Raw genomic sequence first — 24,753 nt, 5'->3', positions numbered from 1 at the left:
CGTCACCAGCCCAACGTTCCCCCTGCTGCAGACTCTTGATACGGCTCTTGGCTCTTCAATCCGGTCCATCCTTGCCTCTAGGCACTCCACGGAAGTTGGATGGCTTCTCAGACTGTCTGCAGAATCGAAGCGGAGCTTAAATCTACTGGTAAGGGCTCTCTAGGTCCGGAGCTCACTTGAGCACGTCTCCCTTCTATGACGGCTCGTGATGTACTGTTCCCGCCCCAGGCGCCAGCCGTTCCGGGCCCCTCGCCTCATGACGTCACACCGCCCGAGGGCTCTCGTCATTGGTCACTTCCGGCACGTGACCTCACCTGGCCAATCAGGTGCCGGGAAGCGTCAGGACGTCTTGGCGGGAAACAGGATGGCTCGTCACCATCCTGTGCTTCAAAAGGCGTAAGCCCCTTACATTATCAAACTTAGCTGGCCATTTTACAGCCAGCTTAATCACGCTCCACGCTTACCCACACATGAAAATGTTCCCTGAACATTTGGGAATACTTAGGCTACAGAGATATGACTCTTCTAAGCTGGGAAGGAAGAAATATAGGGGTGGGACACCGTCACAACACATACATATACATATACACATACACACAAGGTATGTTACACACATGTGTGTATGCACATACACATGTGCACACACACACACACAGTGTACACCTGTACATGTGTACACACACACATACACTTGAAAAGAAAATTACAAACCGCCGACCAGTGGGCAGAGACCACCACACCGGCCAGGCAAAGAAGGCACAAAACTGCATCAAAAGGCCCACCTCGACAACAAAACCTCAATGTCCCAGCACGACCACAACATGTGCCAGGACCCAAAAAGATCAGGCTGCATGCCAGGAAGACCCCGGGACTCCAGAAGGCAAAACAGGGTTACACACGAGGAAACAAAGCCCCCTGAACCCACAAAGGGGGCCCAAGAGGAAGAAACCTCCGGAACGAAACCAAAGAACCCAAAGGAACCCGGAATCGAACCAGGGGGAGCCCAAACCACCACATTTTCTGGTGGAGAAACACCACAGAAAGGCAAAGCACAGCCCCCAGACAGAACCCCCAGGGAAATGGTCATAACAGACCGAAAACCGAGGGACAAGGTGTGGGAGCAAGCATAACAGCCAGGGACACTGAGCCCAAACCCAAAACAGACAAAATGGGAAACCCGGTGTAACATCAACACCCAAACGTACTCAGAGGAACAGGAAACGGGCAGAAAACCCAGAAAAGCAAAGAAACGACAACAGGAGAATAAAACCCCTGAAAAAAGGTGAAAACTCACCCAAGAAGCTCGCTTGCACACCCAGGCGCATGTAAACAAACCGCAACGCTGCCCTGGTGGCCACGCCGGGAAACCGGCAGACGAAAATGGCCGCCAGAACAAAGGGCTGTGACTGACGCAAAAGATACGAAAACACGCCAGCAAAAGTGGGAAGCAAGCAGACTAGATGTGCGAAAAACTCCGCCCAAAAGCAGAAAACCCAGGCAGGGGCAAACCGCCCCAGAACTGCTAGCAGGCATCCCCCACAGCCCCGGGAACCAGCAACAGAGGCCCCGGGGCAGAGCCGTCCTCCAAGCCCTCCGCCCTTAAAGAAAAGGAAGAGTCCATGGGAAAGGCAGCAAGAAAGGGCCGCTGGTAAGACCCAGAAGCCTTGGCAGGAGGAACAGGCTCGAAAACCTCCGTCCCCCAACCCAAACGGGGCAGCCCCTGAAAACCGCCCAAGTCTCGGCCCCAACTAAACCCCGCCCCAACCCCGAAACCCGCAGACGGTCCGGAGCCGGGAATAGGGAGGGAAAGGGGGCGAACAGTACCTAACCAAAATGGGGAGGCCTCGGGGCATCCGAGTAGGAAACCAACCTAGCATGTTGCAGCAACCTAACCTAGTTTGCAACATGGATGCCGCCTATGGTCTGAACAGTAATAACATCAGGAGAGTACTGGAGAACAAACAGAGAATATCTCTCGCAAGACTCTGGGTCAAGGGGTCAGTTACCCAACAGGCAACATGATGGAGGTAAAAGTGGCGACTGTTACCTGGAGACAAGGGCGCAGCAACTAACGATCCCGTTCAAGATGGGTTGGAACCCGGAAGACACATTCAATGGTCCACCGAGCTCAGACAGGGGTTTCCAGGGCCCGTAGGCTGACTGCTATGGAAAGCTCGGGCAAGGTGTTGCTAACCGGTTAAGAAACCTAAAAATAACAAGAGGTAGAGGATAGCACTGAAAACCCCTGCGACGTGTACAATCACGAGGGCCTAGCAGAGGGCCGCCAAACACTACTAGTGGAACTATAGCCACACTGGGCAGACCCTTACCAGGCAATTGAAAATAAAAACAAAAGAAAAACCCCCGCAAAAGTGAACCGTCTCCAGAGGCAACAGGAACCGGTCGCCGCTTAGGTGGCAGGTCGCGCAACACCTTGACGCCCTAACCAGCACAATACCAATCCCTACCCAGGGCCAAACAAGGGCCCCAAGCCCCAGCTGGTCCCAAGGGCAAGGCAAATGCTGAGCAGCAAGAACCTCAATGGGAATGGTTCCCGAACGCCCCAGGGAAGATAACCCTGTTACGCAAGGGCAGTATTCACAGGGTGCTTAGGGAAGTCAGCCACTAAGCGCATGCAGCCCCGGCACTGATGAGGTACTCCTGGCCACCGCACAACACAACACACGGCAGTGAACGCCACACAAGGCAAACACCGCCTAGAAAACTGAGGTCAGAGAAGCGTCTATCCCGGTTGACATTAGCTTACGAACTGAAGCTTGGCAGCCAGTGCGGTAGGTCCGGGGCTCGCTCCTCCCCTCTCGGGGCGGGGAGGGCTGTGAGGACGATCAGCGCGGCAGTAAAGTGTAATGTTTGCCATTTTCCTTGGGATTGTAGGGAGTTTCTACCTCTCTGTTCATTTTTTTGTTTTAGTTTTTTACCATGTGGGGTTTGTTTTGTTATGCCTACCTTTCTGAGTGCCTAACCCCGGTCGATGGCAGATAAGGAAAACCCCAACCACAGGGGGGGTTTTCCAGGTTCATTGCTCCCTGAAACCTCTCTGAAGGGGCCAGGTTCTGGTGCTGGTCCCTGGTAGGTCTGAACTCCTTAGCTAATGTCCCGGTTTAATATAACATACATTAGCCCGATAAGCTCCATGGAGTCGTAGGGGCTCCCCACAGAAAAGAGGCGTTGACAGAGCAGGCGCCATAGAAGGTCTGCTCCGCCCCAGCTGTCAGGCGGGAGTTGCCACAAAGATATTACCTAATTATTTTAATGTCTCTGATTTTTTCTATTTTTTTTTTGCAGTAATATTATTCAATAGTGTGTAATATGATATATTTATATAATAAAATGTGTGAATCATTGCTGTACTCAAAATTATGTTGTGCATATTAGTGATTCAATTATGTTCATAAAACAATTAACAAATAGTTTTGCTGTTATTGCACTATATACACAGGTTATATATAAGTATCTGCATGTTTTTTTCATCATAACGAACCACTAAGTTGGTATTGTGAGTCAAAAAGTAACAAGGAGTGACCGGCACACACCAGCCAGCCACTCAACACCACTCACTCCCTCGCCAACATTCTCCTCCCACCATATTGTTTTTGTTTGTATTCACTATATACAGACGTTATAGATAAGTATCTACATGTTTTGTTCACCATAACTGTTCAACTAAGCTGGTAGAGTGCCCAAAGAGCAAAGTGGCCACCTTTACACAGCATAACATGTCATGCAGATGATGCCACCACCCTCACCAAAATGGCTTCTCCCAACACTCCTTTTGCTGTTATTACACTAATACACACATTATATAAACCAAGAAAACGGCCAACCTACTCATGAGAAACTCTCCAGACACAAAGCAGAACGCTTTAAAAGAGACCAATGTCGTCTATGCCTTCAAATGCCCACTTGGGGACTGTAAGCCTCAAAGAATTCAGTATATAGGCAAGACAACAACATCTCTTTCCAGGCGATTAACGATGCATAAGCAACAGGGCTCCATTAAGGAACATATAATCTCTTCCCACAACCAGACCATCACCAGAGAGGTCTTAACAAAAAACACGGAAATCATCGATAGATACAGTGATAGCAGGTGGCTTGATATCTGCGAGGCACTACACAATAAGAAGTCGACACCAGCAATCAACAGCCAATTAATGCACAACTATATTCTACCCACTTCAAGACTCCGCACCAATATAGAAGCATCAAGAAATATGGGCCAATAGGCCCTTTGTAGTTACTTCCATTCTTCCCTTTAACTTACAAAATATTATACCTATTGTTTCGTGTTCTGTCTTGTGTTGAAAGTTTGTTTTCACCTCATCCAAAACTGTTGTAACATATTACCTCACCCAAATGCAGGTATAAAATCGAAGCTGTTTAAACTCTGTTTAGTTATAGTTGTGTGTGTATAAACTATAGTCTTTGAAAATGTAATAAGTTATTACGAAACGCGTTCAAGTGTAACGTCAGACTAGAAATAAAAATGAATTTTGGAGAATTGATTTTTCAGTTACCATCAACAGTGAAAAGAAATATAAGAAATATTGAGAAAATTTGTGTTAGAATTATTAATCTTAATTTTTCGGTCATATTTAATAATATATATATATATATATATATATATATATATATATATATACACACACACACACACACACACACACACACACACACACACACACACACACACACACACACACACACACACACACACACACACACACAGTCAGTCAGGGGTCTTCTGTAATACTATCATCGCTAAATAGTAGCATGTACATATATATTTTGACATTTTTAGGCGATGCTGTGGTCACAAGCTGAACAGCAGTGCTGTGAGCTCATGTTGCGTGCACCAGCCTTGGTGGTTCACTCAGTACTGAGGCCCCTCACTCCTGGTAATGTTGCCCACGATTTTTATTTAAAATGGCGTCTGTTTACAAGAGCCCTGAGGAAGGTGATGTGAACCCTGTGTATCCGCGGGCCGTTTAAATCTTGCGTAGTACTCCAAAACTACATATGCAGTGATGCACACTTTTGCATCAGTTACTCAAAACTTCATATGCAGTGTTGGGCAGTTTAAGGGTTAATGAGGAAGGGACATCCTCTACTGCCTCTATTCACAACTATTTTCTTAGATTGAACCTTACCACTGACTTTCTTGGGACCATGGCGAAATATATAATAATTACCTTTATGTTCAAATACCCAAAAATCCCAAAACACTGAAATTCTTTACAAAGAATTCAGGCGCGATTGTCACTAGGCGGGAGGCACTGTTAAACTGAGGCGCAGTCGCCGTGCCACCACACGCTAGGTCGGCCATACGTGTATCAACAAACTACACTACCCTAGGCAAAGTTCGTAACGCAATTTGGATTTTACGAAGAAATTGGGCTCGTAACCTGAAAATTCGTAAAGAGGGGCATTTGTGAGCCAAGGTATCACTTTACTTCTCCCGGAGCTGTATGTATATGTAAATGTGTGTTTGATTATTTGTATATGAGTAATAGTATGTTTTATGGCCGCCTGTTGTTTCTTTTCCAGGGTACGTTTTCCGCCAAAAGTTGTGGTGCTTCGGGCTCCGTTTTGGGTTCAGGTTCATTTCCAGTTTCCTTTGGGTTCTTCGGTTTTGTCTCCCAGAGATTTTCCTCTCAAATTTCTCTTGTACAGGTTTGGGTGGCCCTTGGTGGTTTCCTCCGGTGTGGCCCAGTCTTGGCCTCTAATCTGGCCCCGACCTCTATTGAGGGGCGGTCCCTGGGTCTTCCTGGCTTGCAGGCTGCTGTCTTGCTTTGGCCTGGGCCCCAGCTCTGGGGTTTTCTCCACTCTTTTGTCTGTTTTGTTCCTCAGTTCCTGGCAGCTTCTGCTGCTGCCATCCTCTTTCTGCTTTGTTGGTGATCCGGGGTCGGCGTTCTCGTGCTCCCGGCTGGATCGTGCCAGGGTTCGAGTCTCTGCAGGTCGAGGTAGGCCTTGTTGTAAGTTTCTGAACCGGCGCCACCTTCTCGTATGGGGTGTTGGCCCTTTCGTGGGTTGCCCCCACAGGAGCCGGGGACACTAAAGCCCCGAAATCATCTCAAGATAACCTCAAGATATTGCCCCATTACCAGGATGCTGGTGGGGGGGGGGGGCAGGGACTCATGCTGTTTGCTCATGCCTGATCCCATGATTTGTGGGTTTTTCGGGTTGTGTCATCCGGCCTGCGGTAGCATTGGGCGGCTCCTCTTCCTACCGTGGGATTTGTGGCTGACTTCTCATTCACTCTGTCAGGTCATCTTGGAGTGGGTGAGCTTGGGAGTGGTCGAAAAGACCTTGTCCCTCAGGTGGGGTTCCCACCTGTTTCCAGTACCGAAATGGGACTGTGCGGATATGTGGTTCATTCTGGACGTGTCCTGCTGAACCTCTGGATTCCTTGCCCCTCCTTTCGGATAACTACTCTGTCCCTGGTTTGGCTTCTGTTAGAGCCGGGTTGTTGGTTGGTGATTCTGGATCTCCGGGATGTATATTGGCACCTCCCTATTCATCTGGAGTTCAGGGACTGGTTAGGTTTTGTGGTGGAGGGGCAGGCTTACCGCTTTCGTTGCCTTCCTTTTGGGTTGAATCTGGTGCCTCGCATATTCACTTGTCTTCCCGGTTCGTGGTGGCCCTTCTGCATCTGCTAGTGGTTCAGGTGTAGGCCTATCTCGACAACTGGTTGGTGTGGGCTCCCAGCCGGTCTGCTTGTCTGCTCTCCAGGGGGATGGTTCTTTCCCAGTTCACCGGATTCTGGTTCCTGGTGAGCTGGAAGAAGTCTCATCTGGTTCTATCCAAAGGTTAGGACCCAGCTGGGCCTCGTGAGGGACTCTCGGAACACTTCCTTGTGTCTCCCTCGGGAGGCATTGCTGCTGCTGCAGTCCTGCCTTCTGCTGTTTGGGGGAAGGGGGTTCCCCGGGTCATGTGGTGGTTGCTCGAGCAGTTGTGCAGGAGTCTGACCTTTCCCGTGCCGATTTACTCACTGGGTCGGGACTGGCTTCAGCGTTTGGTAGCTCCAGGGAGCCAGAGGAACTCTACACAGAAAACCAGCGTTGAACGTAATGAAACGCCATTTTCTGGGTGAGTCCCGGAGGCTCCCCGGTACCCTTGCTCCCTCCGGTCGGCGGTTTCCATTTTGTTTTTGATTCTCAGCCTCAGAATTAGGCTTGTGAGTAACCGGTACGGGAGGTCCAGGGCTTCCCCTTCACCCTCCCAGGGAGGGGAGGGCTGCGTGGACAAGTGGTGTGGCGGTGTGTATGATGTTTGCTTGTTTCTTTAGATGGGGGGGGGGGTGGAATCTGCCTCTCTATTCGGTCTTTGGTTGCAATTTTTCTTACCATGTGGGGTCTGTTTTGTTATGCCTACCTTTCTGGATGCTAACCCCAGTTGATGGCAGATATGGAATGTCCCCAAATATATGGGGTTTCCATAGGCCATTGCTTCCTTTGCCTTTTTGAGGCGGCCAGGTTCTGGCTTGTGGTCCTCGGTAGGCTGAACTCCAATTGACTGATGACCCCGGACTAATATGCGCATATCAGTCCGATAGCTCCAGAGAACCGGAGGGACTCACACAGAAAATAATTTTTTTCGTTGTAAATACATGTAACTTAACCAAATATTCTTTATCCACAGGATAACAACCCAGAGGAATGTTCAGTGTGTTTTAACAATTATGATGACACTCTGCTACGGCCTCGCACTCTGCCTTGTGGCCACACATTCTGCTCCCAGTGTATTGACAATGCTATCAAGAATGGTCAGCTGAGCTGCCCCAGCTGCCGTGCCCAGCACACTGCCACTGCTGCTACTCAGTTCCCAGTCAATTATGGTATGGAGGCCTTTATCAGAAAACTAAAAGGTATGGAAGTTGTGCCAGTGAAAACGGTACCCACAAAACCCAATAAAGCTCCGACCAGAGGCATCAGTAAGAAGTTACGTTCCCTGGTGGAGGAGCAGAAGAGCAGCATCAGCAGCCTCATTACCAGCTGTGAAGAGGTACTGTCCCAGCTGGGGGAGTACCGGGGGCAGCTGGGGGACTGGAACACTCAACACCTCCAGCTCCAGGACAGACTCTATGCTCTGGTAGAGCAGAACAAGTCAGCAATGAAGCTCTTGGAACTGGAGGATACCAGTGTGGTGGATATGACAACACAAGGAGAGGAAGGGAAGACTCAGCTGCAGGCCATGTTGGGGAGCCTCGACACAGTCAACACAGTACAGGAGGTTGACACAACCATAGACACAGCTGATGAGTGCAGCATGAAGGTAGAAGATTGGCTCCAGAAGTGCCAGGAACTCTTCCCAGATGTCAACACTGTCCACACCTCAGTGAAGGTATGCTGCTGAAGGTCACATTGTTCTCACCCAACTGAGTGTAGTATTGCCTCTATATAAACACTTTTGATATGGAGACACATCAAGATGAGAGTAAACTTTATATATATATAGGATGATATGGAGACACATCAAGATGAGAGTAAACTTTATATATATAGGATGATATGGAGACACATCAAGATGAGAGTAAACTTTATATATATAGGATGATATGGAGACACATCAAGATGAGAGTAAACTTTATATATATAGGATGATATGGAGACACATCAAGATGAGAGTAAACTTTATATATATATAGGATGATATGGAGACACATCAAGATGAGAGTAAACTTTATATATATAGGATGATATGGAGACACATCAAGATGAGAGTAAACTTTATATATATAGGATGATATGGAGACACATCAAGATGAGAGTAAACTTTATATATATAGGATGATATGGAGACACATCAAGATGAGAGTAAACTTTATATATATAGGAAACTTTTTGTTTTAAAGCCTGAAACATTTTTATTAATAAAGTCAACTGTCATCTTGGTGTTTCACTACACTGTGGTCAGCACTCAGTGTTCACTACACTGTGGTCAGCACTCAGTGTTCACTACACTGTGGTCAGCACTCAGTGTTCACTACACTGTGGTCAGCACTCAGTGTTCACTACACTGTGGTCAGCACTCAGTGTACACTACACTGTGGTCAGAACTCAGTGTACACTACACTGTGGTCAGAACTCAGTGAACACTACACTGTGGTCAGCACTCAGTGTACACTACACTGTGGTCAGCACTCAGTGTTCACTACACTGTGGTCAGAACTCAGTGTACACTACACTGTGGTCAGCACTCAGTGTACACTACACTGTGGTCAGCACTCAGTGTACACTACACTGTGGTCAGCACTCAGTGTTCACTACACTGTGGTCAGCACTCAGTGTACACTACACTGTGGTCAGAACTCAGTGTACACTACACTGTGGTCAGAACTCAGTGAACACTACACTGTGGTCAGCACTCAGTGTACACTACACTGTGGTCAGCACTCAGTGTTCACTACACTGTGGTCAGAACTCAGTGTACACTACACTGTGGTCAGCACTCAGTGTACACTACACTGTGGTCAGCACTCAGTGTACACTACACTGTGGTCAGCACTCAGTGTTCACTACACTGTGGTCAGCACTCAGTGTACACTACACTGTGGTCAGCACTCAGTGTACACTACACTGTGGTCAGCACTCAGTGTACACTACACTGTGGTCAGCACTCAAGTGTACACTACACTGTATTCACCTAGCTTTGCTTGCAGGGGTTGAGCTCTGCTCTTTCGGCCCGCCTCTCAACTGTTATTAACTACTAACTAATTTTTTTCTTGGGGGAGCCCCTATGGCCCCGGAGCTATCCAGGCTGACATGAATATCCTTAACTTTGGCATCAGTCGATGTGGGTGGAGTTCTAGGCCTACCGGTGACCACGAGCCAGAACCTGGCCCCCTCAGAGAGGCACGAGGAGCAATGGCCTATAGAAATGCACATGTGGTTTTGGAGCATTCTATATCTGCCATCAACCAGGACAGGCACCCAGAAAGGTAAGCACCCCAAAGCAAACCCCTGTTCTGGTTAAAATGGCAAAAATAGACAAACGAGTGGACAGAACTTCCCAAATGAAAACTACCAAGCGAGCATGACTTCACCGGAGCTATGCCTCATGTCTGCGCATCTCCCCCCCTTCCCTGGGAGGGGGAAGGTGAAGCCCCAGACCCTCGTACCAACGATCCACACCCCAGTTCTTCGGCTGGTGTGATGCATCGCAGTCGTGTGGCTCCAGCTCCTGACTCTTGTGTTGTGTTGTGCTATGCTTTGGTTCAGTGCTGCTCTTACGGTGGCGTGAGAACTGGAAGTATTATTCCAAGGTGCTCATGCTGCATGCGCTTAGGGCTCTCTTCCCTAAGTGCCCTGTAAGTATCGCCCTTGGGGCTTGGGGTTATCATCCAGAAGTCACCTTGGGTCTACCTCTGTTGGTCTTTTGCTGCTCAGCGAACCCCCCCTCCCCCGAGTGTTTGGGGAGGGGGAGGGTTCCCGCCCTTGTTTGCCTTGGGGTAAGTGGTAGAATTTGCAGTTGTTAGGGTGCGGGGTACTATGCAGCTAGTTTTCACCTATAACAACAGCTGGCTCTGTTCCCTTTGGGTACGTTGCCGTCTTGTGAGGTTTATCTTTTTTTATTGGTAGGGGGGGGGGGGGTCTGCCTCGGTATTACTTTCCCGTTTTACTAGGGTTGCTTTTGTTTGCTGATACCCACTGCTTTGCCCTCGTGAGTGGACACGTCCCAGAGGTTCAGCTTTAGCAGTGTTGTTTGGTAGCTTTGGCGCCGGTTAGCAGTACACTGCCTGGGATTACCCTTAGCAGACCCAGTCTAGTGGCCCTGGGAAACCCCGCGGGGGCACTCGGGTCCGATGGATGTGACCCCTGAGTCTCCTCTCGCTTTGTGCAAGTTTGAGAGTTGCTCTGTCCCCTTGTCTCGGGGCGACGCTTATTGTTTTTGCCTCCGTCATGCTGCCTGTTGGGTCGGTGACACATTCGACCCGGAGTCCTTCGAAATTTGTTACTTGTTTGTGACTCAATTCACCCAATCTACAGATGACATTGTTCGGGGTGCAGGCGGCTCGCACGTTGCAGGATAGGTTTAGGTTGTTGTAACGTGTTCGGTTGGTTGCTTCCCCGGATACCCTGAGGCTGCCCCGTTTTGCTTATAGGGACCCAGACTTTGGGGTGTTGGTCACTTCGGCCTTGGTTCAGTCCCCTTGTTCTTTCCCTGCTGTGGTTCATTCGGTTCCTCACCCCCCCCCCCCCACTTCTGGCTCATAAGTGTCTGAGGGCTTCGGGGTTGGGGCAGGGTTTAGAGGTTTCTGAGACTCGGGCGGTTTCGGGGGTTGCCCCCTTCCTGGGTGGCGATGGAGGCATTCTAGTCTGTTCCTCCAGCCGTAGCTCCAGGGTCTGACCATTGGGCCCATTCTCTTTCTGCCATTCTGGCCGCCCCGGCTTTTTCTTGTGAGACCGGGGCTTTGAAGGACGACTCGCTCCCGAGGCCTGATGTGGAGGCTCCCAGGGTTGGGGAGGAGCTGACTTAGGGGCTTTGGGCCCCGTTGGACCCTTGCAGGGTTGGAAGACTCTCCGAGTGAGGCTTACTGTTACAAGGAGTGGGGTTTTCCTTTCCCCCCTCTGCGAACGAGTTGGATTTGGGTTCGGCTCCACCCCAGGTTCGGTTCTGTGTCCTTGCTGGTCCTTCAGTTCCGTCCTTCCAGAGGTTTTCAGCTTCCCGCGTCTCGCCTGCTGAGGTGCGGGCGGCCATTGCGGCTCACCTCCTGCACGACTCGGAGTATGCCTCCATAATGGATCCATCTTCTTTCAGGTTTGAGGCTTCGTCTCTGTACCGGGTTTGTTATGAGGTTCAGGGTTCTTCCTGGCTTATGGACTGCCCTTTGTTCTTGCTGGGTGCTTGGGAAGCCTTCTGTCATACCCAGATGCTTGAGTGGCACGAGGCGTTGACTGTGGTCCAGGTTTACCTGGGGGGGCGACTTTGAGCACCTTAATGAGTGCCTTTTTGCTCCGACCCTTCTGCTGGATGTTGGCACGGTTCAACTTCACGTACAGGTTCCTTCCCTGTCGGCTGCACTTGTGGCAGAGGACTTGCGTGCATGTGGCCTGTTGGCTGCGCTTGTGGCTGAGGACTTGCGCACACGTGGCCTGTTGACTTCAGTCCTGCGTTTCTTTTCCCTCCTGGAGCTGTCTTTGGATTGGCTTGAGAATGTGGTGGAGGCGCTTGGGGCCGTTCCTTGGATCTGGTGCTTCGGTCTCGGCTGCTCGTGCGTCGTCTGCACTTTTGAAGGTGTTTGCGACGATCCTGTGGGATGCACTGTCGTGGTTTTCTCTGCACATCTCTCGTGTCGAGAGGTGGTTCTCGCTTCCTCCTTGGAATCTGCTTGGGCCCTGACTCTTAGACTGTCTTTGCCCTTTTGTCTTTTGTTGTTTGCGGCCTCTGCAGTCAAGCAGTATATGCGGGCAGCTTCTTCCAGCTGCTGCCCAATGTCTGACTTGTTGGTTCTGTGGGGTTCCTGGGTGGGTTCTTCCCGGAGGGGTTGCGCCAGGGCTCATGGTTCTGCTCGTCGGGTAGGCCACAGGTGCCAGTTTCAGAGCCGGTGCCACCTTCGATCCCAGCTGCACCTGGTCGTCGCGGTGATCGCTCTGTGTGCAGGTCGGATTCTCATAAGGGGCTTCGGCCATTTTGCAGTTTTTCTCATGGCCTGCAGTGCCGTTGGGTGGCTCCTCCTCCTTAGGGGGGGGGGTAGGGGCTGGCAGGGCAGGCCTCTTCTCCTGCGCTTTGTCAGGTCGTCTTGGAGTGAGTGAGCTTGGGCGTGGTCGAAATGACGTCTCTCGGGTGGGTTTCCTGCCGTTTCTGGTTCCGAAATGGGACTGTGTGGACCTGCGGTTCATTCTGGACTTATCATGTCTGAACCCCTGGGTTTCCTGCCCCTCCTTTTGGATGACCACTCTGCCCCAGGTCCGGCTGCTGGTGGAGCCGGGTGCTTCGATGGTGTCCTTGGACCTCAAGGACGCGTATTGGCATGTCCCTATTCATCCTGGGTTCAGGGACTGGCTCGGTTTTGTTGTGGGGCGTCGGAGTTACTGCTTTCGTTGTCTCCCGTTCGGGTTGAACCTGGGGTCTCACATGTTCACACTCTTTACCCGAGTCGTGGTGACCTGTATGCGTCTGTTAGGTGTTCAGGTGTTGGCCTTGACGACTGGCTGGTTTGGGCTCCCAGTTGGTCCGTGTGTCTGCTCGCCAGGGGTTTAGTGCTTTTCCAGCTAGCCGGGATTCGGGTTCCTGGTGAACTGGCAGAAGTCCCATCTGGTTCCCTCCCAGGTTCAGACCTGGCTGGGTCTTGTATAGGATTCTCAGACCACTTCCTTGTCTCTCCCTCTGGAGTCTCTCCTTCGGCTGCAGTCCCGTGTGTGTTTGTTTCTGGCGGGTTCCCTGGTCACTCTGAGGTTGCTCGAGGGTTTGTGGGAGTCTGAACTTTGTGATGATGGTCTACTTACTGGTCGGGTTTGGCTTCGTCGGCTGTTCTGGTTCCTTCGGGGACGTCCCTTTCGCCTCTCGTGCGATTGCTGGGTTCCACCCCTGGGGGGGGGGGGGGCCTTACGTCAGCTGCTGCATTGCCAGCTTCCTCTTCGGTTTTTTCTGGGTTCATTACCTTGGTGCCTATCCGAGCCATCGCTCGATGTGTTCATGGAAGCGTCATCTCTCGGCTGGGGCTTTGTGACCAGTGCTCACCAGGCCGGCCAGGGGCAGTGGGGTCCGTCCTTCCGTCGGGCCCACAGCACGGTGCGGGTGTTCGCTGAGTTGTGGTTCGCGCTTCGGAGGGTTCGGGTCGCCTGCGGATCGACGATCCGGCTCCATTCGGACTGCTCCCTGGTGGTTCATTGCCTGAATTGAGGGGGTTCAATGCAGTCCTTGGATCTTTGGGACTGGTCGCTTTGGGTGACTCGTCTGCTGAGTTCTCGGAGTTTGGCTCTCCTGGGGGTTCACTTCTGGGGGGGGGGTGTCCAATGTCCTGGTGAACGGCCTATCCCAGTTCGTTCCCCTGACCACGGAATGGACGGTCGATGCAAACTCATTCAGTTGGCTCTGCCAGAAGTTCAGGTGCCCATTCAGGTGGACCTCATCGCTTTGGTGTGGGGTCGAGGCATCTTCCGGTATATGTGGCGCCCTTCCCGAACCATGAGGCCATTGGAATCGACACCTTCCGCCAGGACTGGTCAAGGTGGTGGTTCCTGTACCTCTTTGTCCCGGTTCAGCTGTTGCTCCAGGTTCTGGCTTGCTTAGAGACTTACCAGAGGCGAGTAGTCCTCTTGGCCCCGTGGTGGCCGGCCTAGCCGTAGTTTCAGGCGCTGCTTGCCCGGTGTCCGGACCCAGAGGTTTTCCGTGGCTCCGCCTCTTTCAATAGATCTGCCTGGTCCGTTACGAGACTGGTTCACTCTTCTCCTCAAGTCTTTGCATTTGGTGTTTTTTGACTCTGGTTTATCACCATCTGTATGGTGATCAAGTGGTTTCTTTGATGGTTTCCCACCTGCGGGCTTCATCTTGGCAGCAGTATTAAGTTTCCTGGCGATCCTTCCGGTTCTTTTTGACTCTTCGTTTTTGCACTTTCCTTTCAGTTTGGGTGTTGTTCTTTCTCTCATTGTTGTTCCAGGACCGTCCTCTTATGCCGAATATTGTCGCCTCGTATCGTGCGTCGTTGGCGGAGCCGCTGCAGCTTGCTTTCAGTATAGATGTAACTTCTGCACAGTTCCTCAAGCTGTCTCGCACATTGTTTCACCTCCAGCCTGCTCATGTGCAGCCTGAGCAGTCCTGGTCTTTGGACAGAGTGCTCTCCTATCTCTCTTCTCCTCGGTTTTTTGTGGGCCCCTTCAGTTCAGGATTGTTTTTCTAAGGCTCTTTTCCTGTTGGCATTGGCCTCTGGGGGTCAGGTTGGAGAGCTTCATGCTCTCCTACGGCGCAGTGGTTTCTGCTCTTTTGGTCGTGGTGATAGGTTTGTTCGTTTGCAGCTGTCTCCTTCTTTTCTGGTGAACAATGAGACTGCAGGTTTCTGGAGAAATCCTTGGGTTGTTGATGCTTGGTTGGTCAGGCCGGGGGTGCATCATGTTTTGTGTCCGGTTGCAGCCATTATTTGCATGCCATGGCTTTTGTGTCCAGGGACGAGCTTTGGGTGCAGGTCTCTCAGGTCGTTCGCATTGTTATTAAGTCTAGCCACCCAGTGGTCTATCCTTGTGCCCATGACGTTCGTAAGTTTGCTGCTCTTGTTGCCGTCTCTGGGAACATGTCCTAGGCTGACATTCGTGTACGGGGTTTTTGGCGGTTGAACAGGGTCCTGGCTGCATGCTACCTCGTTAACATTCCTGGGCCTTGTCGGGCCTGTATCACTTTGGGTCGGCGGCTGCAGCCTGTGTCAACTTGCTCGGTGTCTCACCTGTCTCGGTGCTCACATCTCGTGTTGAGATGTCAGCACCGACCGCCTCCTATATAAGTCCCTTTTCTTTTTCGTCTTTGGTGAAGTAGCTCTGGGGAGCCGTAGGGGCTACCCCCAGAAAACCAATGTTGAATGTAATGAAAAGCCATTTTCTGAGCGAGTCCCAGAGGCTCCCTGGCAACCCTCTCTCCCTCTGGTCAGAGGTTTTTGCGTATTTTGATATCTAGCCTCAGAACTGGGGTGTGGATCGCCGGCGTGGAGGGTCTGGGGGTCCTGCTTTCCCCTCCTGAGGAGGGGGGGACTGCGCAGACATGCGGCACGGCTCGTATGACGTCATGCTCATTTGCTCGTTATCATTTGGGGAGTTCTGTCCACTTGTTTGTTTATTTTCGTCGTTTTAACCAGAATAGGGGTTTGTTTTGGGGCACTTACCTTTCTGGGTGCCTGTCCTGGTCGATGGCAGATATAGAATGCTCCAAAATCACATGTGTATTTCTGCAGGCCATTACTCCTTGTGCCTCTCTGAGGGGGGCTAGGTTTTGGCTCGTGGTCCCCAGTAGGCCTAGAACTCCACCCACATTGACTGATGCCAAAGTTAGGGATATTCATATCTGCCTGGATAGCTCTGGGGAGCCTCCGGGACTCACCCAGAAAATGGCGTTTCATTACATTCAAAGCTGTTTTTTTTCACACACACACACACACACACACACACACACACACACACACACACACACACACACACACACACACACACACACACACACACACACACACACACAGGAGACATGATCACAACCTACAAAATCCTCAGAGGAATCGACTGGGTAAACAAGGATAAACTATTCAACACTGGTGGGACGCGAACAAGGGGACACAGGTGGAAACTGAGTACCCACATGAGCCACAGAGACGTTAGAAGGAACTTTTTCAGTGTCAGAGTAGTTAACGGATGGAATGCATTAGGCAGTGATGTGGTGGAGGCTGACTCCATACACAGTTTTAAATGTAGATATGATAGAGCCCAGTAGGCTCAGGAATCTGTACACCAGTTGATTGACAGTTGAGAGGCGGGATCAAAGAGCCAAAGCTCAACCCCCGCAAGCACAAATAGGTGAGTACAAATAGGTGAGTACACACACACACACACACACACACACACACACACACACACACACACACACACACACACACACACACACACACACACACACACACACACGAACACACATACGAACACACACACACACACACACACACACACAGATATCGAGAATTTAGAGCATGAAATACCTCTAGGGGCCAGTGACCATTGTGTCCTAGTCTTTGACTACATGATGGAATTCAAACTTATGACCATGGGACAAGAGATCTGGGAAAGGAGAGTTGACTACAGGAAAGGGGGACTATAAGAGGATAAGGGACTATCTGGGTGAAGTGCAGTGGGAGGAAGAAATTAGAGGAAAAACAGTCTAAGATATGATGGACCTAGTCATACAGAAATGCCAGGAGGCCGAAGAGAGATTTATACCAACGGTAAAGGGAAAAAATAAGAAGGAATATAATAACCCATGGTTTAATAGACAGTGTCAGGAAGCAAAAATGGCCGGCAGGCGGGAGTGGAGGAAGTACAGAAGACAAAGGACAGAGGACAACAGGATCAGATACAACAGAGCTAGGAACGATTACATAAACATAAGACGAACATCGGAAAGGGACTATGAGAACAATATTGCAATCAAAGCGAAAAAACAACCTAAGTTACTACACAGTCATATAAGAAGTAAAATGTCGGTGAACGACCAAGTGACAAGACTAAGGAAGACAGAGGGGGCATATACTGAAAGTGACAAGGAAATCTGCGAGGCACTGAATGCCAGTTTCCATGGAGTGTTCACTACCGAGCCTGAGCAGCTCCCATTGTTGGAAGGGGTTACCCTAGATGAAAGACTATCAGATATTGAGGTGACAGCAGAGGAGGTAATGAAACAGTTGACAACTCTAGATGCAACTAAAGCAGTTGGACCAGACAAAGTATCACCGTGCATACTAAAAGAAGCAGCACAGGCCCTCAGCGTGCCTCTGGCAATGATCTTTAATGAGTCACTTATGTCAGGAGAATTGCCCAGTTGCTGGAAGAAGGCAAATGTCGTGCCGATCTTCAAGAAAGGTGATAGGGAGGAGGCACTTAACTATAGACCTGTATCACTGACAAGCATCCCCTGTAAAATACTGGAAAGAATAATTAGGCTACGACTGGTTGCACACCTGGAGAACATTAAGTTTGTGAACAAACATCAACATGGGTTCTGGACAGGGAAATCGTGCCTAACAAACCTTCTGGAATTCTATGATAAAATAACGAGGATAAGACAGGACAGAGATGGTTGGGCAGACTGCATATTTCTGGACTGCCAAAAAGCCTTTGATACAGTACCACACATGAGACTGCTGTTCAAGCTCGAGAGGCAGGCGGGGGTGGGGGGAAAGGTCCTAGCATGGATAAGGAACTACCTAACAGGAAGGAGCCAAAGAGTTATGGTAAGGGGCGAGAAGTCTGACTGGCGAACAGTAACAAGTGGAGTACCACAAGGATCGGTGCTGGGACCAATTCTATTTCTTGTATATGTTAACGACATGTTTACAGGCGTAGAGTCCTACATGTCGATGTTTGCGGATGACGCAAAGTTGATGAGAAGAGTTGTGACAGATGAGGATTGCAGGATCCTCCAAGAGGACCTGAACAGGTTGCAGAGATGGTCAGAGAAATGGCTACTGGAATTCAACACGAGCAAATGTAAAGTTATGGAAATGGGACTAGGAGATAGCTAGGAGACCAAAGGGACAGTACACAATGAAGGGGAACAGCCTACCTGTGACGACGCATGAAAGAGACCTGGGGGTGGACGTAACACCTAATCTATCTCCTGAGGCACATATAAATAGGATAACGACAGCAGCGTACTCTACACTGGCAAAAGTTAGAACATCATTCAGAAACCTAAGTAAGGAGGCATTTAGGGCGCTTTACACTGCCTACGTGAGGCCAGTCTTAGAGTATGCCGCCTCATCATGGAGTCCCCATCTGAAGAAGCATATAATGAAACTGGAAAAGGTTCAGAGGTTTGCAACGAGACTCGTCCTAGAGCTACGAGGGATGGGGTATGAGGAGCGCCTGAGGGAACTGTGCCTTACGACACTAGAAAGAACAAGGGAGAGGGGGGACATGATAGGAACGTATAAGATACTCAGAGGGATTGACAGAGTGGACATAGACGAAATGTTCACATGGAATAGTAACAGAACGAGGGGACATGGATGGAAGCTTGAAACTCAGATGAGTCACAGAGATGTTAGGAAGTTTTCTTTTAGCGTGAGAGTAGTGGGAAAATGGAATGCACTTCAGGAACAGGTTGTGGAAGCAAGTACTATTCATAATTTTAAAACCAGGTATGATAGGGAAATGGGACAGGAGTCATTGCTGTAAACAACCGATGCTCGAAAGGCGGGATCCAAGAGTCAATGCTCGATCCTGCAGACACAACTAGGTGAGTACACACACACACACACACACACACACATCCACATAATGTGGCCCCAATATACAAAAAGGGCGACAGACAAGAGGCACTGAACTACAGGCCAGTGTCCTTGACTTGTATACCATGCAAGGTGATGGTAAAAGAAGGAAAAAGACTTGGGGGTTGATATCACGCCAGACCTGTCTCCTGCAGCACATATCAAGCGGATAACATCAGGGCATATGCCAGGCTGGCCAACATACGAACGGCATTCAGAAACTTGTGTAAAGAATCATTCAGAACTTTGTATACCACATATGTCAGGCCAATCCTGGAGTATGCAGCCCCAGCATGGAGTCCATATCTAGTCAAGGATAAGACTAAACTGGAAAAGGTTCAAAGGTTTGCCACCAGACTAGTACCCGAGCTGAGAGGTATGAGCTACGAGGAGAGACTACGGGAATTAAACCTCACTTCGCTGGAAGACAGAAGAGTTAGGGGGGGACATGATCACCACATTCAAGATTCTGAAGGGGATTGATAGGGTAGATAAAGACAGTCTATTTAACACAAGGGGAACACGCACAAGGGGACACAGGTGGAAACTGAGTGCCCAAATGAGCCACAGAGATATTAGAAGGAACTTTTTTAGTGTCAGAGTGGTTGACAAATGGAATGCATTAGGGGGTGATGTGGTGGAGGCTGACTCCATACACAGTTTCAAGTGTAGATATGACAGAGCCCGATAGGCTCAGGAATCTGTACACCTGTTGCTTGACGGTTGAGAGGCGGGACCAAAGAGCCAGAGCTCAACCCCCGCAAACACAACTAGGTGAGTACACACACACACACACACACACACACACACACATGGCACTTCAAGAACAAGAGGTCATAGATTTAAACTAGCTAAACACAGATGCCGAAGAAATATAAGAAAATTCACCTTCGCAAATAGAGTGGTAGACGGTTGGAACAAGTTAGGTGAGAAGGTGGTGGAGGCCAAGACCGTCAGTAGTTTCAAAGCGTTATATGACAAAGAGTGCTGGGAAGACGGGACACCACGAGCGTAGCTCTCATCCTGTAACTACACTTAGGTAATTACACTTAGGTAATTATATACACACACACACACACACACACACACACACACACACACACACACACACACATGTAAAGTTTTGTGAAATATATGATAAAGGCACAAAAAAATTTATACCAAAACAGAGAAGCAGAACTAGGAAACAGGATTGGTTCAACAGCAAGTGCGAGAGGGCCAGAGACCAAAAGACACAAAAATGAAATCAATACAGGAAGAGGCCAAACCCCCAAACATACCAGCGATACAAAGATGCAAGAAACAACTACACGGCAGTGAGGAGAGAGGCAGAAAGAAATTTTGAAAAAGGGATTGCAGACAAATGTAAAACAGATCCAGGTCTATTCTATAAATTCATAAACAACAAATTGCAGGTAAAGGATGATATACAGAGGTTGAAAATGGGAAATAGATTCACGGAAAATGAAAAGGAAATGTGTGAAACATTAAACGAAAAGTTCCAAAGTGTGTTTGTACAAAATGAAATCTTCAGGGAACCAGATACAATAAGAATTCCAGAGAACAACATAGAGCACATAGAGGTATCTAGAGACGAAGTGGAAAAAATGCTCAAGGAGCTAAATAAGAACAAGGCAGTTGGTCCAGATGGAGTTTCACCATGGGTTCTGTGAGAATGTGCACCTGAGCTCAGCATTCCACTTCAACTGATTTTTCAGGCATCCCTGTTTACAGGAGTTGTAGCTGATGTGTGGAAAAAGGCTAACATAGTTCCAATCTACAAAAGTGGAAGCAGGGAAGACCCCCTTAATTATAGACCGGTATCATTGACAAGTGTAATAGTCAAAATATTGGAAAAAATAATTAAAACTAAATGGGTAGAATACCTGGAGAGAAATGATATAATATCAGACAGACAGTATGGTTTTCGATCTGGAAGATCCTGTGTATCGATTTTACTCAGTTTCTATGATCGAGCAACAGAGATATTACAGGAAAGAGATGGTTGGATTGACTGCATCTATCTGGACCTAAACAAGGCTTTCGACAGAGTTCCACATAAGAGGTTGTTCTGGAAACTGGAAAATATTGGAGGCGTGACAGGTAAGCTTCTAACATGGATGAAAAATTTTCTGACTGATAGAAAAATGAGGGCAGTGATCAGAGGCAATGTATCGGACTGGAGAAATGTCACAAGTGGAGTACCACAGGGTTCAGTTCTTGCACCAGTGATGTTTATTGTCTACATAAATGATCTACCAGTTGGTATACAGAATTATATGAACATGTTTGCTGATGATGCTAAGATAATAGGAAGGATAAGAAACTTAGATGATTGTCATGCCCTTCAAGATGACCTGGACAAAATAAGTATATGGAGCACCACTTGGCAAATGGCATTTAATGTTAATAAATGCTATATCTTGAGGTTATCTTGAGATGATTTCGGGGCTTTAGTGTCCCCGCGGCCCGGTCCTCGACCAGGCCTCCACCCCCAGGAAGCAGCCCGTGACAGCTGACTAACACCCAGGTACCTATTTTACTGCTTGGTAACAGGGTCCTAGGGTGTAAGAAACTCTGCCCATTATTTCTCGCTGGCACCTGGGATCAAATCCAGGGCCACAGGATCACAAATCCCGCGTGCTGTCCGCTCGGCCGACGGCTCCCTCGCTCGGTTGACCGGCTCGGCCGACCGGCCATGTTATGGAATGTGGAATAGGAGAACATAGACCCACACAATCTATATATTATGTGAGAAATCTTTAAAGAATTCTGATAAAGAAAGAGATCTAGGGGTGGTTCTAGATAGAAAACTATCACCTGAGGACCACATAAAGAATATTGTGCGAGGAGCCTTTGCCAAACTTTCTAACTTCAGAATTGCTTTTAAATACATGGATGGGGAAATACTAAAGAAATTGTTCACAACTTTTGTTAGGCCAAAGCTAGAATATGCAGCGGTTGTGTGGTGCCCATATCTTAAGAAGCACATCAACAAACTGGAAAAGGTGCAAAGACATGCTACTAAGTGGCTCCTAGAACTGAAGGGCAAGAGCTACAAGGAGAGGTTAGAGGCATTAAATATGACAAAACTAGAAGACAGAAGAAAAAGAGGTGATATGATCATTACATAGAAAATAGTAACAGGAATTGATAAAATCGATAGGGAAGATTTCTTGAGACCTGGAACTTTAAGAATAAGAGGTCATAGATTTAAACTAGCTAAACACAGATGCCGAAGAAATATAAGAAAATTCACTTTGGCAAACAGAGTGGTAGACGGTTGGAACAAGTTAGGGGAGAAGGTGGTGGAGGCCAAGACCGTTAGTAGTTTCAAAGCGTTATATGACAAAGAGTGCTGGGAAGACTTGACACCACGAGCGTAGCTCTCATCCTGTAACTACACTTAGGTAATTACACACACACACGGACAGATGACCTAGACAGACTGAGTGAATGGTCCAACAAATGGCTGTTGAAGTTCAACCCGAGTAAATGCAAAGTAATGAAACTAGGCAGTGGAAACAGGAGGCCAGACACAGGATACAGAATAGGAGATGAAGTACTTAATGAAACGGACAGAGAGAAAGATCTAGGAGTTGATATCACACCAAACCTGTCTACTGAAGCCCACATAAAAAGAATAACGTCTGCGGCATATGCGAGGCTGGCTAACATCAGAACAGCGTTCAGGAACCTGTGTAAGGAATTCAGAATCTTGTACACCACATATGTTAGACCAATCCTGGAGTATGCGGCCCCAGCATGGAGCCCATACCTTGTCAAGCACAAGATGAAGCTGGAAAAAGTCCAAAGGTATGCCAATAGACTAGTCCCAGAACTAAGAGGCATGAGTTACGAGGAAAGGCTGCGGGAAATGCACCTTACGACACTGGAAGACAGAAGAGTAAGGGGAGACATGATCACAACCTACAAAATCCTCAGAGGAATCAACCGGGTAAACAAGGATAAACTATTCAACACTGGTGGGGCGCGAACAAGGGGACACAGGTGGAAACTGAGTACCCACATGAGCCACAGAGACGTTAGAATGAACTTTTTCAGTGTCAGAGTAGTTAACGGATGGAATGCATTAGGCAATGATGTGGTGGAGGCTGACTCCATACACAGTTTCAAATGTAGATATGATAGAGCCCAGTAGGCTCAGGAATCTGTACACCAGTTGATTGACAGTTGAGAGGCGGGACCAAAGAGCCAAAGCTCAACCCCCGCAAGCACAATTAGGTGAGTATAAATAGGCGAGTACACACACACACACACACACACACACACACATATGCTAGGCTGGCCAACATAAGAACAGCATTCAGAAACTTGTGTAAAGAATCATTCAGAACTTTGTATACCACATATGTCAGGCCAATCCTGGAGTATGCAGCCCCAGCATGGAGTCCATATCTAGTCAAGGATAAGACCAAACTGGAAAAGGTTCAAAGGTTTGCCACCAGACTAGTACCCGAGCTGAGAGGTATGAGCTACGAGGAGAGGCTACAGGAATTAAACCTCACTTAGCTGGAAGACAGAAGAGTTAGGGGGGACATGATCACCACATTCAAGATTCTGAAGGGGATTGATAGGGTAGATAAAGACAGGCTATTTAACACAAGGGGCACACGCACTAGGGGACACAGGTGGAAACTGAGTGCCCAAATGAGTCGCAGAGATATTAGAAAGAACTGTTTTAGTGTCCAAGTCAAATGGAATGCATTAGCAAGTGATGTGGTGGAAGCTGACTCCATACACAGTTTCAAGTGTAGATATGATAGAACCCAATAGGCTCAGGAACTTGTACACCTGCTGATTGACAGTTGAGAGGCGGGACCAAAGAGCCAAAGCTCAACCCCCGCAAGCACAATTAGGCGAGTACACACACACACACACACACACCCTCAGGTCAGTGTTTACTACAACTAAATAAAGACTTTGGGTCCAGAATATAGACAATGCTTCATCAGTTAGAACTAATGACTTGACTCATAACTAATATTATAACCCAAGTCTCAAGGCAGCATGTTATACTTGAGTCCTTCACATGTTGACCCATTTGTGTATGTCAGCATGTCTATTATCTCTTAATTAAGAGCCAGATGCTTCATTATAGTCCAGTTACTTTACTCAGAGCCAGATGCTTCATTATAGTCCAGTTACTTTACTCAGAGCCAGATGCTTCATTATAGTCCAGTTACTTTACTCAGAGCCAGATGCTTCATTATAGTCCAGTTACTTTACTCAGAGCCTGATGCTTCATTATAGTCCAGTTACTTTACTCAGAGCCAGATGCTTCATTATAGTCCAGTTACTTAACTCAGAGCCTGATGCTTCATTATAGTCCAGTTACTTTACTCAGAGCCTGATGCTTCATTATAGTCCAGTTACTTTACTCAGAGCCAGATGCTTCATTATAGTCCAGTTACTTAACTCAGAGCCTGATGCTTCATTATAGTCCAGTTACTTTACTCAGAGCCTGATGCTTCATTATAGTCCAGCCTACACCATTAATGTTTGTGTTGGTAATGACAGGTGCAGGAGACCATCAGGGAGGTCCTGGAGATGACCACCACAGACACAGGTGCCACAGCTGACCCCGTACACCTGGGAGACTCAGCCTCCTCCATTAATGTTTGTGTTGGTAATGACAGGTGCAGGAGACCATCAGGGAGGCCCTGGAGATGACGAAAACAGAGACAGGTGCCACAGCTGACCCCGTACACCTGGGAGACTCAGCCTCCACCATTAATGTTTGTGTTGGTAAT

The 24,753-nt window shown here is 48.6% G+C and overlaps 1 protein-coding gene across 1 annotated transcript in view; it reads left to right on the top strand.

Moving 5' to 3' along the window:
* LOC138364622 (uncharacterized) overlaps window positions 1–24,753 on the top strand; it is a 157,266-nt gene that overhangs the window by 65,431 nt on the left and 67,082 nt on the right. Inside the window, exon 3 of the mRNA XM_069324573.1 lies at window positions 7,663–8,364. Coding sequence (XP_069180674.1) covers window positions 7,663–8,364 — 702 coding nt within the window. The remainder of the gene's footprint in view (window positions 1–7,662; window positions 8,365–24,753) is intronic.

The sequence above is a fragment of the Procambarus clarkii genome, chromosome 14, assembly GCF_040958095.1.
Source record: "Procambarus clarkii isolate CNS0578487 chromosome 14, FALCON_Pclarkii_2.0, whole genome shotgun sequence".
Taxonomy (NCBI): Eukaryota; Metazoa; Arthropoda; class Malacostraca; order Decapoda; family Cambaridae; genus Procambarus; species Procambarus clarkii.
Note: the sequence above shows the minus strand (reverse complement) of the source record. Positions and strands in the feature narration are given on the sequence as shown.